Genomic DNA, 18434 nt, shown 5'->3' on the forward strand with positions numbered 1-18434 from the left:
GTATCCTGAGGATCGTGATTTCAGAAAATATCAACACACATCAAAAAGACCTAAAGATGTGCAGAGGTATGAAAACAGAGAGCCTGCCAGGCACCCGAGGTGGGAGCCTGAGTCTTCTCTTCCACCTTATCAAGAAAAGAAAGATCAGAGGAACTTTGGACCCCAAACTCATCGACATACTGAAAGGGAACACACAGAGACCAGTTCAGTAGCCAAGATATCCTTTGACTATTGCCACAAATATCATAAGCCCACAGGTGGGGACCAGGACTTTTCTGGTGAAGGAACTCAGAGGTACTCTAAGGAAGAAGATAGAAAATACAGTTCTCAAAAAGGCTCTGTAAACAGAGAGTCAGATTGTTTTAATGGTGGAAGAGGGAGAGAGACTAAAGATGGACTAGTCAAAGAACCTTTTAAACAAGCTAAGAAAGACTGCATTGCTGGTACTTATTCAAATAAAAGTGATGTTGATTCCAGGCCCTCTAATGATGACTGGAAGGAAAAGATAAAGAAAGAAGAGAATTTCAGAAAAGAGAGCAACCCTTCCAGTAGCCAACTTGATAAAAGTAAACTTTCAGATGTGAAATCCTCATCTTTCAGTGGTAGGAGGAAACTACTTACGATTAAAGTAGATGTGAAGAAACCAGTAGATACATTCAGGTATTATCTTAGTTTTTGCCTTATGATATTTAATAAATGTTCCTGGCACCTTCATTTGCAGCTTTGAAAATGAAATTAATAGTGGGTTTAGATTCCATTGAGGAGGAGGGATTGCCTGAATTTTTTCAAAAGAGCCCTGTAGTAAGGGTGAATCCTGTGATTTGTAACGTGGGGTGATCTCATGTCTGCTTATTTCCACATTCTATCTCAAGATGATTCTTGGGTGCAGGGAAGTCCATGGAGTTATTCCTGTTCGTGAATTCATATGTTTTTATGTTGCCAATTTTTCCTTATTCATAGATAGGCTAGGTGGAGTTCAAGGAGAGCTATTCCTTGCTCAGTTTCTCAGAGATTATGCTCCCTGTTGCCTGAAATTCAGGGAATTTTTTGAGCTAGAAGGGACTTTAGTAGGCCCTGATTTTATAGAGGAAGAAAGTGAGGCCCTGAGAGATGAAGTGACTTGTCTAAGTCAGAGGAGCTTGGACTCAAATCCACGTGTCCCCCTCGTGACTCAAGAAGGCGGGAGGCTTAACATTAACATGGTTTTTGCTGCCATCTCAAAATGACAGGCTCAACTGACCAGATTCTCCTAGGTATAGGAAATTAGACTGTGATCTAGGAAGATGCCTTTTTATAAGAAATTTGGTTTAGCTTGTAATAATTCTTAAAAAAAAAAAAAAGACTGGCATAGCAGTGAGTTACATTCTCTTAAAGCAGGCTCACATGCTTTATTCTGTTATGAGAATTACCTGTTTATAGATTCTGATAATAACAAAACACTGCCGTTGGCTATGTTAGCTAAGTCAGTTAGTTGCCATAGCATACTAGATTTTGGTGCATTTATGTTCACAGTTGATTCATATCTGCATTTGAATCAAAAACAGGAGAAAACAAAATCCAAGGGGTAGGATGGGAGGGGGAGGTAGATAAACCCACAGTCTTTTATTTTTTTTTAAACAAAACATTGTTCCTTAAAGTTTAGTCTTTGCAGTCCCTCTCCTCCATTTTTTTTCTAACACTCATTAGCAAAAAACATTAGTATGTTCTTGTTGTTGTTAGGTGCCGTCGAGTCGGTTCTGACTCATAGCGACCCTGTGCACAACAGAACAAAATATTGCCTGGTCCTGCGCCATCCTTACAATCGTTGTTATGCTTGAGCTCATTGTTGCAGCCACTGTGTCAGTCCACCTTGTTGAGGGTCTTTCCTCTTTTCCGCTGACCCTGTACTCTGCCAAGCATGATGTCCTTCTCCAGGGACTCATCCCTCCTGACAACATGTCCAAAGTATGTAAGACGCAGTCTCGCCATCCTTGCCTCTAAGGAGCGTTCTGGCCGCACTTCTTCCGGGACAGATTTGTTCGTTCTTTTGGCAGTCCATGGTATATTCAATATTCTTCGCCAACACCACAATTCAAAGGCGTCAACTCTTCTTCAGTCTTCCTTATTCATTGTCCAGCTTTCACATGCATATGCTGTGATTGAAAATACCATGGCTTGGGTCAGGCGCACCTTAGTCTTCAGGGTGACATCTTTGCTTTTCAGCACTTTGAAGAGGTCCTTTGCAGCAGATTTGCCCCATGCAATGCATCTTTTGATTTCTTGACTGCCGCTTCCATGGCTGTTGATTGTGGATCCAAGTTAAATGAAATCCTTGACAACTTCAATCTTTTCTCCGTTTATCATGATGTTGCTCATTGGTCCAGTTGTGAGGATTTTTGTTTTTTATGTTGAGGTGTAATCCATACTGAAGGCTGTGGTCTTTGATCTTTATTAGTAAGTCCTTCAAGTCCTCTTCACTTTCAGCAAGCAAGATTGTGTCATCTGCATAACGCAGGTTGTTGCTGAGTCTTCCTCTAATCCTGATGCCCCATTCTTCTTCATATAGTCCAGCTTCTCGGATTATTTCTTCAGCATACAGATTAAATAGGTATGGTGAAAGAATACAACCCTGACGCACACCTTTCCTGACTTTAAACCGATCAGCATCCCCTTGTTCTGTTCGAACAACTGCTTCTTGATCTATGTAAAGGTTCCTCATGAGCACAATTAAGTGTTCTGGAATTCCCATTCTTCGCAGTGTTATCCACAATTTGTTATGATCCACGCAGTCTAATGCCTTTGCATAGTCAATAAAACACAGGTAAACATCCTTCTGGTATTCTCTGCTTTCAGCCAGAGTCCATCTGACATCAGCAATGATATCCCCGGCTCCATGTCCTCTTCTGAAACCGGCCTGAATTTCTGACAGTTCCCTGTCGATATACTGCTGTAGCCATTTTTGAATTATCTTCAGCAAAATTTTCCTTGCGTGTGATATTAATGCTATTGTTCTATAATTTCCACATTCGGTTGGATCACCTTTCTTGGGAATAGGCATAAATATGGATCTCTTCCAGTCAGTTGGCCAGGAAGCTGTCTCCCATATTTCTTGGCATAGACGAGTGAGCACCTCCAGCAGTGCATCTGTTTGTTGGAACATCTCAGTTGATATTCCATCAGTTCCTGGAGCCTTGTTTTTCGCCAATGCCTTCAGAGCAGCTTGGACTTCTTCCTTCAGTACCATCGGTTCCTGATCATATGCCACCCCTTGAAATGGTTGAATATCGACTAATTCTTTTTGACTGTATATTCCTTCCATCTTCTTTTGATCCTTTCCGCGTCGTTTAATATTTTCCCCATGGAATCCTTCACTATTGCAACTCGAGGCTTGAATTTTTTCTTCAGTTCTTTCAGCTTGAGAAACGCCGAGCGTGTTCTTCCCTTTTGGTTTTCCATCTCCAGCTCTTTGTGTATGCCGTTATAACATTAGTATGCATATACTATAACATTAGTACATATATGTATATATGTGCACAGAAAGCGTTTATAAGTACAATTACATTGCAGAAAGTTGGAGAAATAGAGGGGAACGGGAATCACCCATAATCCCACTAACGTGTGCAATTTTATTACCCATCTTAGAACAATCCGTTTTGTTATTTTTCCACATATATTTATACATAGTTGTCATAATACTACGTTAATACTTTCGTATCTTTTTTTCATGTATTATGTCTTAAATCACTTCTGTACTATTATATTTCTTACTACTTAATGCTGTAAGAGTCAAATTTAAGGATATTACCTTAAACCTTTTTTCTTTCCACCATCATATTATAAAAATGTTCAAACTTATGGAAAAGTTGAAAGTGTACAGTGAACACCTACATATCCCCTACCGAGTGTCTACAGTTAATACTTTACTTTCATAATCACATATCTGTCCATCTGTCATTCCATCTTATTTTTTGGTGCATTTCACAGGAAGTTGCAGACATCCATATACTCCCCTTTAAATACATAAGTATTTAATTTTTGTTAACAGTTCTTTTTTTTTCCTCGTGAGGTAAAATTTACATACAGTGAAATGCACAAAAATCTAAAACTTTTTATCTTTAAAATTATATAAAAGCGATGCTACCCCATATTTATTAATGAAGTGTTTTATACTTAAAAGATAATGAATTGGTTGTTGTAAAGAATGTTAGAAATACCAATTTTGAAGGGTTTATTTTAATAGACCTCATTAGTGGTACTAGAGACAGTTAATTTTGTATTGAAAAATGAAAGTTTGACCATTATCATGTGTCACAATAATGAGCTTCCCAAAATGGAGGCTGCTGGATCTTTTTTTTTTTTTTTTTAACTTTTATTGAGCTTCAAGTGAACGTTTACAAATCAAGTCAGTCTGTCACATATAAGTTTATATACATCTTACTCCTTACTCCCACTTGCTCTCCCCCTGATGAGTCAGCCCTTCCAGTCTCTCCTTTCGTGACAATTTTGCCAGCTTCCAACTCTCTCTATCCTCCCATCCCCCCTCCAGACAGGAGATGCCAACACAGTCTCAAGTGTCCACCTGATATAATTAGCTCACTCTTCTTCAGCATCTCTCTCCTACCCACTGTCCAGTCCCTTTCATGTCTGATGAGTTGCCTTCGGGAATGGTTCCTGTCCTGTGCCAACAGAAGGTTTGGGGACCATGTCCGCCGGGATTCCTCTAGTCACAGTCAGACCATTAAGTATGGTCTTTTTATGAGAATTTGGGGTCTGCATCCCACTGATCTCCTGCTCCCTCAAGGGTTCTCTATTGTGCTCCCTGTCAGGGCAGTCATCGATTGTGGCCGGGCGCCAACTAGTTCTTCTGGTCTCAGGATGATGTAGGTCTCTGGTTCCTGTGGCCCTTTCTGTCTCTTGGGCTCTTAGTTGTCATGTGACCTTGGTGTTCTTCATTCTCCTTTGCTCCAGGTGGGTTGAGACCAATTGATGCATCTTAGATGGCTGCTTGTTAGCATTTAAGACCCGAGACGCCACATTTCAAAGTGGGATTCAGAATGTTTTCATAACAGAATTATTTTGCCAATTGACTTAGAAGTCCTCTTAGAGGCTGCTGGATCTTTTGTTTTGAATTTATAAACTGTAATTTTGTGAAATCTCGTGACCTGTCAGTGGGGCCTGGCACAGAGTAGGTGCTTAGCAGTTGCACACTTCAGATTTTGGGCAAAAGCAGGACAGCTGTGTAGTAAAGAGCCTCCACTGCAAATCTACTCTATTCAGACCTGAAGAATAATAACAAATGTATGCACCTTTTCAGTATGCTAAAGTATCATAGTCAGCAAAGTCTTTCTCTCTGATTGTAATTATTTATTGATGAGTTATTTTCAGGAGTGGGGCTGGATTTAATTATGTATGAACCAATGAAGTGTCCATAAAAGAAAGGTAGCTAATGCCTTAATAGAAATCTCTTCTCAACTATTAACACAAATTAGATTTTCCTCTGCTTACAGAAATTAAAATAGTCATATTTAGAGTGTAGAGAGAGCTATTTTTGGTTAAAATCTAGAGTTTATCTGCAGTTTTTGAAAGACTAAAATAGTTAATTTTGTGCATTTGTTTACTTTCTTAGCTTTGGTCGAGTATTGCTGTTTGTTCTTCCAGTTATCAGTGTGGTAAAAAATATAAGGTTATGACCTAGTGATTTTTCTAGATCCCAGTTTGTATCTAAAGCAACAATAGGTAGACATTTGCTGGAATGTTCATTGCGTAGTTAATACTTCTGTTAACAAAGACTATATTCAGGTGACCCACTTTGTCAGAAACTTACATTATCAGAGGTAGAAGTTAGCGTATAAGTCATAATTATATGTTTCAGAATGTAAGGGAGTCACAATATGAAAATTTGTACTAAGGTCATTATGTATCCAAAACATGAACTGATATATATATCTGGAATCTTGGAACAGATGAAGGGAAGTGTTGGCTTTATGTTAGGCTGAGTAGGTGAGAGACTGACCCTTGGTCAGGCTAGAAAGGAAGTGGAAGAGATGAGGGGTGCTGGTTTCTAGAGCAGAATAAACTGGCAATGATGCATGATGAACCCGAGGCTCCTATGGTCTTCTCACATGCTAGTACTAGGCCTCTGGAATGAGAGGTTGGCTTTAAAAGTTGATGGCAGACTGATTATATTGTCATACTTGCATCTAATCCTTTTTATTTCCTACTGAAGAGATACTGTCCCCTCTTTCCCTACCCCATCAAGTCTTTCCCATTTCTGAACAGGGATGAAGGGGGTGATGGGCCCCAGAGGACATTGGAACCCTGACGCTTTGAGGAAAGCAATGCCATATAGGTGGGGGAAGTATGAAAAATCATAGCTAGGACTGAAGGAAGGAAACTCAGTCACACAAGTTTGGCTATGATGGGTACTGTTCAGCTGGAGGCAAAATACGCTGTAGGTGGAAGTGTTTTTGTTATATACACACCTGGTACTTTGATGTTATAGATCACAAAAAACTAAGGTTTTATTCCCTAACATTTCTCATTTATGTACTTTTTTAAATCAAAGGATAGATTATTTGAGAGAAGATTCCTTTTCATTCCTGTTTTTCACCCTAGCTTCTCTTAGTGTCTCTTTGGGAGGTGAACATTCTGTTGGGGGTTGGGGTGCAATAGGTTTTTGTCTTCCTGTGGCTCACTGAACAGCTCTGTGACACCTTTTTGGGCCAAATTACCCTGTAGTTCCTCCTGGCCCCATGAGTCTGCTTCAATTGGCCATGTATTGATAACCATTCAGGCCGGGTTGATGAACAAACACATGGAGGCTTATCCTAAGATTGTCTGAACTGCTGTAAATATTTGAGATTTTATTTTATAAAAAATATTTAAATTTAAATTGATCTAAATTAAGTAACGAAAAAACTAAACTAAAAAGTAAGCCAAGGAAGTTGAAAAATAAAATTAAATGCCTTAATTAAAATTTTAAAGTGTATCATCTCTTTAGGTAAAACAGTCGTTTCAAATTGACCAAGCCATTTTCCATTGATTCACGTATTCACTATGTGGATTCTTTTTTTGAGGACCTACCCTATGTGAGACAGTCTGTTGGGTACCCTGGGACTACAGAGTGCTGTAAGATTAGGGTTCTCCTTGTCTGGTCTGCTAGACAATTAGGCAGGTACTGCTAATACCATGGGCAGGGGTATGTGAGGTGGTGTGCGACTCAGCATCTGGGAGATCGAGGGATGGATTCACACAGGAATTGACATGTGAGCTAGGCTTCGAAGGTTGGTGTGTTTTAGACACGTGAAGATGGGATGAAAAACATTTTATATTTACAGGTTAACAAAGGCCAAAAAAGCATACACAGGGACTTTGAGCCGTGTGATTAATTTGGGGGCAGTCAGTGAAAGGGAATAAAGGGAAAGGAGGCTTCGAAGGTAGGTGCTGTGACTGCCAGCCTCATTCGACATACTAGCTGATAGGGCAGGTGGCTCTGGTCTGGCTGCTGGAGGATTGCATTCAAGAAGGTGAATTGGAAGGGTGTTGGGGCCGGGGAGGCCATCAGGAGACTTTTGTGAAAAAAGCAGTGAGATGCTGAATTAGGGCAGTAGCAGTTTTCATAAACCTTTTCCCTCAACTCCAGAATTTCTAAATGTTTTTTAAGATAGGAACAACTAATAAAATAATTGACAAAGTGCTTTGTGAACTATAGAATACTATACAAATAGTTATTTGTTGGAAGCAAACTGTGAAGGGAAAAGTTTATATGTCATTTGGATTTTGTTATAAGCTTCTAGAAGGCAGGGTTTTTGTTGTTCTTGCAGTTGGGTTTTTTGTTATTGCTATTTTTCCATGCAGTTGTTTTTTTTTTAATCTTAAACATGTACAAAAGGAAAGTATGGTTTCATGTAGCTTTTTAGTTTTAATATTTTCTTAGTTATGTATAACACTCAGGCAGAACGTCAGTGAAAATATCCTTAAACAGAGGGGAAAAAATGGGGGCAAGGGAACAAAGGAACTTTGAAGAGTTAATTAGACCAGTAACAGAAATGGTATTAGAATACAGTTTTAGGCTGTATTTTACTTTTTAAAACTGTCTAAAATGCATCTCAAATGGGAACATTTGGTCTTTTTCACTTACTGCTTACCTTGGAGATAATCGATATATGTCATAGAAAATAGTAAAAAGGAAAATAAGAACCAAAAGGTGATTAAATTTATAAATGTAAATGAGATATTTTGCCTTCTCCAGTCTCAGGAGTTTTCTTAGTGCAGAAGTGTCATAATTATTTTTAAAAGATGAAAATTTTGGGTTATACTGTTTTAATGTTAAATATTTTCTAGGAAATGATAATGTTAATTTTTTTATTAAAAGTCATGCAGTGATGGAACGCTGAGGTAAATTTTAATGGCTAGCAAATTTAAACACTAAGATTTCAGGAATTAAATGTAGCTTCAGAGTATACCACAACACTCCTATGGGTTGAAGCATGGGATAGGGTGGGGGCAATAGTTACGCCAGTAGCTAATTTGTAATTACAAGTAAATTTGAATAATTACACAGTAAAAAATTGGAAGCCTTTATTAGCTGGTTTCATCTTGGGAGAAACAGGGACTGTAATAAAAAAAATTATTAGTCAGTTTCCCCTTGTGGAGATACCATTTTATAGTTCTATTTAAAAATCTTGTTTTTTCCCTGTAAAATGGTTTTGAAAGCTATTTTTTTTTTTTAATATGGAATGGGCTTTTTGTAACATTAAACCCCTTTAAACAAAGAGCATTTGTAATTCTTAGTAGAGGTTGTTATAGGAGCCGTTCTAGTTTTTACCAGTAAGTGTCGCTTAGTTATCAGCTACACAGTGGGAAGCTTGGACCAAATTAGGAGGGAAGAAGGGAAATCACCCTTTTAATGAATCAAGGAAACCACAGCAGAAGCATCAACCTGCTGCATAATCATTTTTCCGTGTTTCTGTCTTGGCAGGGAGTTGTCTCCAACAGCGCTAGTCGGAGAACAGGGAGCATGAAAAGTCAGTTGGAAGCTTTTCCTCTGATCTACAAATAGTCACTTAAAACCATCTTGTTGAGGAGTTAATTTTTTTAGCCAAAGAATATCTGTAAACCCCCCATAACCCCGGAGTAGTTTTGGATATATGGCTGTTATGTGACAAACAAACAGATAAATAATGCACACCCCTAATCATATCCACCTGATGGATTTTTGTTATATGAAAATATAACATTAAATATTTAAAACATACTTCAGGGTTTCCTTTTGGATTTATCTTCAAAGCTTGTAACACACTCAACCCCTGAAGTTGTAAATCTCAATTCTTTGGATGGTGAACTTGATTTTTGGGAAGAGCCAAAAGCCAGTTAGAGTTAAGTGCAGAGGAATAAGATGGGTGCAAGCTGGTTAGTGCCATTTTGGATTCAAAGTGAGATATAAAATAATGAGACATTTTCTTCTGTGACCTACAAACGGCCTCCAGAGGAAGAATTTGAGAGTGGTTTTAAGCAAGAGAAGCATTCTGGGAATAAATGACAGTTTTCCAGTATGACACTTGGTAGGAAGATGTTCATTTAAATGTTCAACCCGAGATGTAAAATACAACCTAGACATGGATTGCCTCAGTGTCGTGGCACTTCCCCATAGGATTATTATAAAGAGGAAATGAGAGAATGTTTGCAAGCCCTAAGCCCCATGTTTGGCATGTGGTAAGCCCTCAATACTTGTTACCTGTCTGTCATCATCATCACTTAATAATAGTACCTAGAGGTCAGGTGAGCTCTTAAGGAAAATTATAAAGATCCAGAAAGCATTAAAGTGGTAAGATAGCTGAGATTATGTTAGAAATGACAGCATTTCTTTAAAGGTACATTTAGGGTGTTAATGATTACAGCTTTGCTAATGACTAAAACTTTTTTGAGAGTTAGTGAGGACTTGTGATTAAATTCATCTCAACAGAATTTATTCCAAAATACTATTCTAAACTGGTATAGATGGAATAAGGGTTTTTTGTTTTTTTTTTTATGAATTCAGAAAAGTTCTTATGTTTATTAGCCCTTAAAATGTGGTAGTTTTCCAAGAAAGTATAAGCTTGCTGGGTTTACAGTTTTATGGCCATTTGGGAATAAAATAATTAAATATTTTTTGCATATTGAATGTTTTTAATGCCTTGTATTTTTTTTAAGTGAAAGTTGTTTAACTTAGATTTTTGAGGATCTTATTATGAAAATGGCAAATACTTAATGATCTCTGATTTGAAAAGAACTGAAAACAAAGCCTTGTATCTACAGCGAATTTCTCCTGCTCATTATCGTATATATTTCATGGCATATAATTTAGTGCCTTAATTACAAGAAAAGATAAACATACCTTTAGTCATATAGCTGTCTTGATTAATTTTTAATAAGTTCTTTTCTCAGCAGAATAGATTCAAACTTAGTTAAACATTTGCAAATTATTCTAGGGTTGCTTCTAGCTATCCCACAGAGAGACAGATGTCACATGATTTGGTTGCTGTTGGCAGGAAAAGTGAAAACTTTCATCCAGTGTTTGAACATCTTGACTCAACTCAGGATATTGAAAACAAACCTACAGGAGAATTTACTCAGGAAATTATAACAATAATCCATCAAGATAAAGGTTGGTATATTTTACACATACATTAGGGACAACACAAAAATAACTTACTGACTTTTCATGAAGATAGATGGAGATCTGTGATATAATTTACTAGTAATTCATACTCCATTACAGATTGCATCATTGACTAGGAAATTGGCTGGAGAGAGTATCAGGCATTCATTCAAAACCTAGTTGCTCTTTATGTGTAGTTCCAAGAACCTTGTGCTTCTATTCATAGTAGATTAGAAATCACAAGTTAGAAAGAGATTACTGCAAAAGACAGGCATACTGAGAGCAGCGAGAAAGAATAATAATAATAGCCAAACAGAGAGGAAGGAGCGACAAAAAATAGATATGAAACTCAGGAAATTTGGAAGCTAAGGTCATTTTGTGATACTCTTAAAGCCCCTGAGGGCATTACTGGGATTCTCTATGCCATAAGGATGTTGCTAAGTGATCAATAAAAGATTCCAGTTTGATTTGGCATACTTCGTTTGTGACATCAGGGAGTTGCATGATAAATTCGTTAAAGATTTATGTTGAATTGTTTTTGCTCCTGGCAAATTTCCATTAACGGGAAAATTCAGTCATGTAGAACAGCTCTCCCCAATTGTAGGTATTTAAATTGGAGGCATTCAAGAATTTCAAAAATGTTATTATGTATTTCTTACTAGATAATTGCAATACTCTTTTTTACCTTCATAAAACATTTTCAAAAATTGTTTTCTCTGCTTCCCGCAAATTAAGGCATATATTTAAAGCAGGCAGTTTGTCTGAAACAGTTTACTCTCTCAGCTCCAGCCCCTCTCACTCAAAGGAAGTGTGATTCTTGGCAAAAAGGGAGCTGGTACTACAGAAAAGTCCAGGAGGTTGTCCCAAAACAGGAACAGTAAATTAAGGAAAAGGATTGCTAATGTAGCATTCTGATGGGTCAAGTATATTATTTTTTTGCTGTCCTTTTAAAAGCCTATAACATAGTTGACATTGGAATGTTGTCATGAACTTAAAGTAAAATGATACTAGGATGCCTTCTGTGATGTATAAACATAATATTTAGCATTTGTTCAGAATTGTTTTATTTCTTGTAGTTAATTTTTACTCTAGGTGAATTCTAGAGCTCTGTAAAATCTTTTCTTCTCAAACACAGCAAGGTTTTACCTTGGAGAAGAAAGGTCCTCACTTTGAGAGAGCCACTATTCCCCCCCACCCCCACCACCAAGCCCCAGACAAGTAAGCAGGCATGTCAAATAGAAACAGAATCCTTGGATTAGTAAATCAGGATGTTTTTACTGTTGTTTGGGCTTAGGAAAGCACTTGAGCACTATGACTTAGTCTCAAGTAAGTTTAGGGCCCACATGTTTTCAAGAGAAAGCAGGTTGGATATTTTTCTAATAGTCCCTTTTTCCTGTGTTTTTATATACTCTTTCAAGTGAAATCAGTTTTACATTGAGATAAAACCATTTGTTTCCTTTTTTTCAGAAAATTATCTTTCATCACCTGGAATTACCCTACATGAGCGTTTCTCACAATTGGAAGTTACGCGAGATGCAGGTGTAAATGAAATTAAATTGAATTCAGATCCTGAAATTCACAGGTAACGATTTAACTCATGGGAATAAACCTCAGAACAGATTCAGGAAGGTGTTGCCTCTTGAGCTTGCTTGCCTAGGCTTGCTGTAGGCTCTAGGACTACATTTCCTACTTAAAAACAGGACCAATCCAAGCAGGTACTGGGCCAATGTGCTTTGATGAAATAGGTTGTTTTGAAGCCATTGAGTAGCATTGTTTAAATGTGTGAAACTTTGAAAATATTTACCTACCTTTGATTCTGCCATGTCTATAGTAATTGCCTACTGAAGTTATCACTGGAAGAATGAAAAAATAGTTGTCGAGCCATTGAAATCATGGGTTACTTCATGTGGTCAGAAATGGCTGTTGTTCTGAGGGCAGCTGGATGAAAACATGTCTTCTTCTACTGGCACTCGTCCAAGCAGGTGGTGCATCCTGTTTTGTGAGCTGAGTTGAATCAGTGTTAGAATACAGTATATCACTGGAGCAGAGTTTAAGGTTACACAGACTGGTGATCTGAGAACCACTTAGGAGCCCTGGTGGTACAGTGGTTAAAGCTCTCGACTGCTAACCAAAAGGTCAGTGGTTTGAACCTACCAGCCACTCTGCGGGAGTAAGATGTGGCAGCCTGCTTCCGTAAAGATTACAGCCTTGGAAACCCTGTGGGGCAATTCTACTTTGTCCTGTAGAGTTGCTGTGAGTTGGAAATGACTCAACGGTGATGGGCTTTTTTTTTTTGTAAAGCTTCACTGTAATGTTGTTCACAGGATAGATATGTTCTGGGAGACTGCCATATAGATAAAAATCACCTGATAGCAGGTTTCTTTTGCTTCCTCTAAGACATACGAACTTTATTTCAAATTCTATTCTATAGTGAATAGAATCAAGGTATCAGTATATAACATAATTATTTAATTTTAATATGCCTTTATTACTTTAGGAGAATAGATATGTCTTTGGCTGAACTTCAGAGTAAACAAACTATTGGCTATGAATCAGAACAGGTAAGTAAATATGATTTTGGATTAGAGATTATCTTATTGTTGGTATACTAATGGGAAAGGAAATTGGTGTTTGATAGTAAAAAAAAAAAGGGGGGGGGCTAAAATAGATGAGAAAAAAAGGATTGAAACCCAGAAATCTGAAGTTTAAAAAGCTGTCCAGGTGATTCTGATTATCAGCTAGCTTGCAGAGAGAATACTGATAAAACGGGGTAGAAACCAACTGTATTCCCTAAAAGGGACAATCCCTAAGGAAAATAGCTTTAAAAATTGACACAAAATTACAGCCTTTAATATTCATTCCATAACAGTTTACATTGTAAAGTTTGCAAAAAGTATCTTTGGTACCTATTTTTCTGAAGCAGTCATATGGAATATATTTTTAAATTGTGCATGGAATGAATACAAAGGAACTAAATTTCATTGTTTATCATCCTCCTATTTACTGTAGAATGTAAGAAAGATCCTATGGAATATGAACTAGCAAAATAATGGAAATAATGTTAAATTTCTTTATTGTCCTGTGTAGTGCGTGGCTCTCATCTAATACCTCCCCTTCCCCCCATTTCTTTGCTAATTAGGAAAACTGTCTTAACTGGTTGTGGAGGCAGGAAGGAGACTGGCTCTTGTTTTAGAAGTGTGTCAAGTTCTGGAAGAACTGCTAATTCATTAAGACCAAAGAATTTTTGTAGAGAAGAGGTTTTAATACATTTCTGATAGAATATATATATATAGTGAAGTGTTTACAATTTTTTTGAATTTCTAGAGATAATGTTGGTTTATTGAATAAATGATATTTTCAGAAAACTTTTAATTAGCAAATTAGTGTAATCAACTTATAGCATATTTGAGGATTTTAAAAAATGCCTATAATTCAGCCATTTAACACAAAACAATGGTTTACCATTTTTTCCTTGCAGTCTTATATCTTGCATTTTAACGTAGTTGCTGTCATAGTATATGCAGTTTTGTATGCTTTTTTTGTTTTTACTTAAGCCATAACGTTCCTTTTACATAAAATCTCTGAACTCCCCATAACCTTTTATAATTGAGGTTTTTTAAGTTTTAATTAACCGTTTTAGCCACTCTTTTCCCATGTTGTTACATGATTTTTATCACTGTAACTTAATTGGTTGTCCGTTATTTCTTTGAGTTAGTTTACCATAATTTATTTAATCATTCTTTCTTTCCCCTTTAATTATTTTATTTTTTACATTTAAGTTGCATCCATTTTTTTGTCACTTTGAATATATGTGGGATATGTCCCGTTTCTTTAGGGTAGAGTTCCAGAAGTGAGATTTCCGGTTCAATGTTGTAAGCTTTTCTGACTGTGTATCATTTAAATGCGTCTCAAAATATGTATATCAGTTTACACTACCATTAGCAGGATGAGTACAAGGTAACTTATTTAGGACTTTTACTAGGGTTCTTATTAGATATGATCTTTGTACAACTAACAGTAATGTGAATGGTTTGTCTTCTGTCAAAATTCCTCAGAGTCTGGTCAAAATAATAGATGCAAATGACCTACGACATGACATTGAAAGAAGGAGAAAACAACGGTTACAGAATGAAGATGGGCACATTTTTCACATAGCTAGTGCTACAGAGAGGTAATCAGTAGAGGAAAATTTCCTGTTATCAGGGAGCTTTTGGTTTCAGCGTATTTTTCAGTTTTTTGGCGTTAATAACAATTTTCATTTTAGTGTAGGGATCCTTCAAATTCATTTTATATGTTTAAGTGAACTCTATTAAAATGTTTCAAAGGTTTTCAGTGACCATCATATTCTGTTTGATTTAAACAAACAAAATTATGAGGATAAGTGAGTATTTGAGGTCTTCATAGTTCTAAAGAGGAGTGTAACAGCTTTTTGAATATCAGTAGGAGCCGAAACCAGTAAGTTTATGGACTGTTACGCTAAGTTAATTGAGACTCTGCTCTTCAGATTCTGGTATTCTTTGAATAGCACAAACTTTCCTGAGGTCAGTACAGTTCTCTTTTGGGACCGTGCCTGGATGCCTATCTATGAAATTGAGGCAGATGGAGTAAGATAATGCAGGGAAAACCTGAGTTTGAATCTCATTTCTGCCAGCTTACGAGCTCTTTGATCTAGGGCAAACTTGCTTAGTCTCTGGGTCCTCTCCATCTATAAAATGAGAATAACCATATTTATGATGTGAGGAGGTTATAAATATTAAATGAGCTGGCACCTGTGAAGTACTTCTGCCATACATCAGTAGATATTTGTTTTTTTCTCTGCCAACCCTTTTCCTGTTTTCAGGGACTCTTAAGTATTCTAGGGAAACCCTGGTGGCGTAGTGGTTAAGTGCTATGGCTGCTAACTAAAAGGTCGGCAGTTCGAATCCGCCAGGCACTCCTTGGAAACTCTATGGGGCAGTTCTACCCTGTCCTATAGGGTCGCTATGAGTCGGAATCGACTTGACGGCAATGGGTTTGGTTTTTTTTTTTTTTTTTTTGGTAAGTCTTCTAGATTGGCCCCAGTTTATTTCTAGTTCTGGAAACTATATCGAATTCATGGCAATTCTGGGACCCCATTTAATTGTGAGGTACAATTAAATGGGACAGAATTTCCAGTTTGTACAGAGTCCTCAGACTATTTGTATCTCCCAGAAAATAAGAATATATGAATAGGAAGGGCCAGAGCTACTTGGCTTTTCCATAGTCTTTGGTGTGTAAAATGAGTAAAATATTTGACTAGATTTTTATGTCAGGTTTATGACTCACTATACTAGGTCTCAGTCACAATACATAGAGCTTGTTTAAAACTGGAACTGATTCTAACAATAAGTTTGAATCTAATGGAAAAAAATTTTTTTTTCTTTAGTTGAGGCATTTGAACAAAATTATGTGTTAACATCTTGCCCCTAGTAGATGAAAGTCTCCAATTTTTAATATGATATGGTTAATGCATGACATGACTATGCTCTTTAATGGCATGACTTTTCTGTCATGTTTTTCTTGACTCAACAAGGATAAGAAACTCAGTGTACCAAGAAACAGGACTTTTAAAAACAGATTTAAGACAGTCAGCATATTATAAAACCTATATAATGCTTCAGAATATATCTTCACCCTTTGAGGTGGGTTAAGAGCTTGAGCACTGGCATTAGACCTGAGTTCAACACCTAGCTGTGTTTAACATCCTGGTTATGTGACTGACCTTGGGCAAGTTAATCTCTCAGATTCCTCGTTTGTAAAATAGGGATAAGAAGTATACTCACCTGATAATGGTGCTTAAGATTAAATAAGGTGATGAATGTAAGGTCAGCATTAAGTATTATTGATGTTGGCTTTGAGGACAGTGTTGTAGGGCGCAAAGATGCCTTCTTGCAAGATGTCTTTTGCTGAACCTGTCAGATTATTTTATTTGTGTTGGATAGTGTGGCATAGTAGAGCCAGGGGCATTTTTTATTATTATTACGATATTAATCACTTCCCATAAAATTCACCCTCTGAAAGTGAGCAATTCGTTGGTTTTTAGCATATTCACAAAGTTGTACAATCATCACCACTGTCTGATTCCAGAACATTTTCATCTCCCCCAGAAGAAGCCCACAACCATTAGCAGTCACTCCTCACCGGCCCCCCACACACACTCCCTCTCCCCAGTCTCTGGCCACCACTAACCTACTTTCCATGAATTTTCCTATTCTGGATATTTCATATAAATGGAATCATAAACTATGTGGCCTTTAAGTCTGACTTCTTTCACTTAACAATGTTTTTAAGGTTCAACCATGTTATATCTGTGTTATAGCATGTATCAGGATTTCATTCCTTTCTATGAGTGAATAATATTCCATTGTGTGGATATGCCACATCTTGTTTACCCATTCATCAATTGGTGGACATTGAGTTGTTTCCACTTTTTGGCTGTTGTAAGGCTGCTATTGAATATTTGTGTACAAGTTTTCGTGTGAGTATATATATTCGTTTTTCTTGGATATATAACTCAGAGTGGAATTGTCGGGTCAAATGTTAACTCTTATGTTTAACTTTTTGAAGAACTACCAGAGTGTTTTCCAAAACAGTTGCAGCATTTTACATTCCCACCAGAACTGTATAAGGGTTTCAGTTTCTCTACATCCTTACCAACACTTGGTACTGTCTTTTTCATTATAACCACACTAGTGGGTGTGAAATGATATCTCATTGTGGTTTTGATTTGCCTTTTCTTCATGACTGTTGATGTTTAGCGTCTTTTATATGCTCATTGGGTATTTGCATATCTTCTTAGGAGAATTGTCTGTTATATCCTTAGCCAATTTTTAAATTGGGTTGTCTTTTTACTGTTGGAAACCCTGGTGGCATAGTGGTTAAGTGCTACGGCTGCTAACCAAAGGGCTGGCAGTTCGAATCCGCCAGGCGCTCCTTGGAAACTCTATGGGGCAGTTCTACTCTGGCCTATAGGGTCGCAATGAGTTGGAATCGACTCATTGGCACTGGGCTTGGGGCTGGGCTTTTACTGTTGTCCGAGTTCTTTATATATTTTGGATGCTACTTCCTTATCAGATATATGATTTGCAAAGAGGATTTTTAAAGAACGTTGGAGGTCATGATGAGGAGTCTAGCTTTTATCCCGATATCAGTGGGGATCTGTGGGAGGAAATGAAGCAGAGCCAAGGTAACAAGCAGTTCACTCCAGACAGCACAGGAGTATCATGGGGAGATGTGGTATGTGACAGGGAGAGGAAGGGCTGTGGAAGTGATGCTTCTGGGATTGGAGAAGCCCGAAGAAGGACCTGCCTCCCAGGTAGGGCTGCCCGGGAAGATGGGGGAGGCGTAATGTTGGGAGCCTAGCAGGGGAGTTTCTGGGCTAATGTGGCAAGAGCCTTTGGTGGCCACAGGTTTTCGTGACACCAGGAGAGGGGAGCCTTTTGTTTATTGTGGGGGCCCAGCAGCATCAGAGGCCCCTCTGCCTGTGAGGGGACCCTGAGCCAGTCACATACCTTACCTCCAGTGAATGGGCTGGGTCCTGAGCCATTTGTGCTTTCACTAATAGGAGACTGTGAGTAAGGGGAGTTCAGAGTGCTGTCAGAGGACCTAGAGCCTCGATTCTCTGTCTTTCCTCAGAAAATAGACACAGGTTCGGGGGGATTACAGTCCCAGGAACCCTTGTCCAAAGAATATTGTTTTTCCCCTATTGCCAGCTTCCAAATTAGCTAAATAATGTTTGTTGAGAAATGAGTGTTTTAACCCTAACAGCTATTACTCATAGTTTTAGTAGTGATAGAAA

General features: G+C 37.7%; 1 protein-coding gene across 4 annotated transcripts in view; it reads left to right on the forward strand.

The window, feature by feature from the left end:
• The window catches only part of BCLAF3 (BCLAF1 and THRAP3 family member 3), a 61845-nt gene that overhangs the window by 27810 nt on the left and 15601 nt on the right, over nt 1-18434 (forward strand). For 2 of the 4 annotated variants that reach the window (XM_049871940.1, XM_049871942.1), the window contains exons 4-8: nt 1-660; nt 10449-10624; nt 12086-12200; nt 13116-13179; nt 14674-14789. In XM_049871940.1, the coding sequence (XP_049727897.1) occupies nt 1-660; nt 10449-10624; nt 12086-12200; nt 13116-13179; nt 14674-14789 (1131 nt within the window). Of the gene's footprint in view, nt 661-10448; nt 10625-12085; nt 12201-13115; nt 13180-14673; nt 17952-18434 lie in introns of all 4 variants that reach the window. The other 2 variants (XR_007515813.1, XM_049871941.1) reach the window with 2 other exon arrangements.

The sequence above is a fragment of the Elephas maximus genome, chromosome X, assembly GCF_024166365.1.
Source record: "Elephas maximus indicus isolate mEleMax1 chromosome X, mEleMax1 primary haplotype, whole genome shotgun sequence".
Taxonomy (NCBI): domain Eukaryota; kingdom Metazoa; phylum Chordata; class Mammalia; order Proboscidea; family Elephantidae; genus Elephas; species Elephas maximus.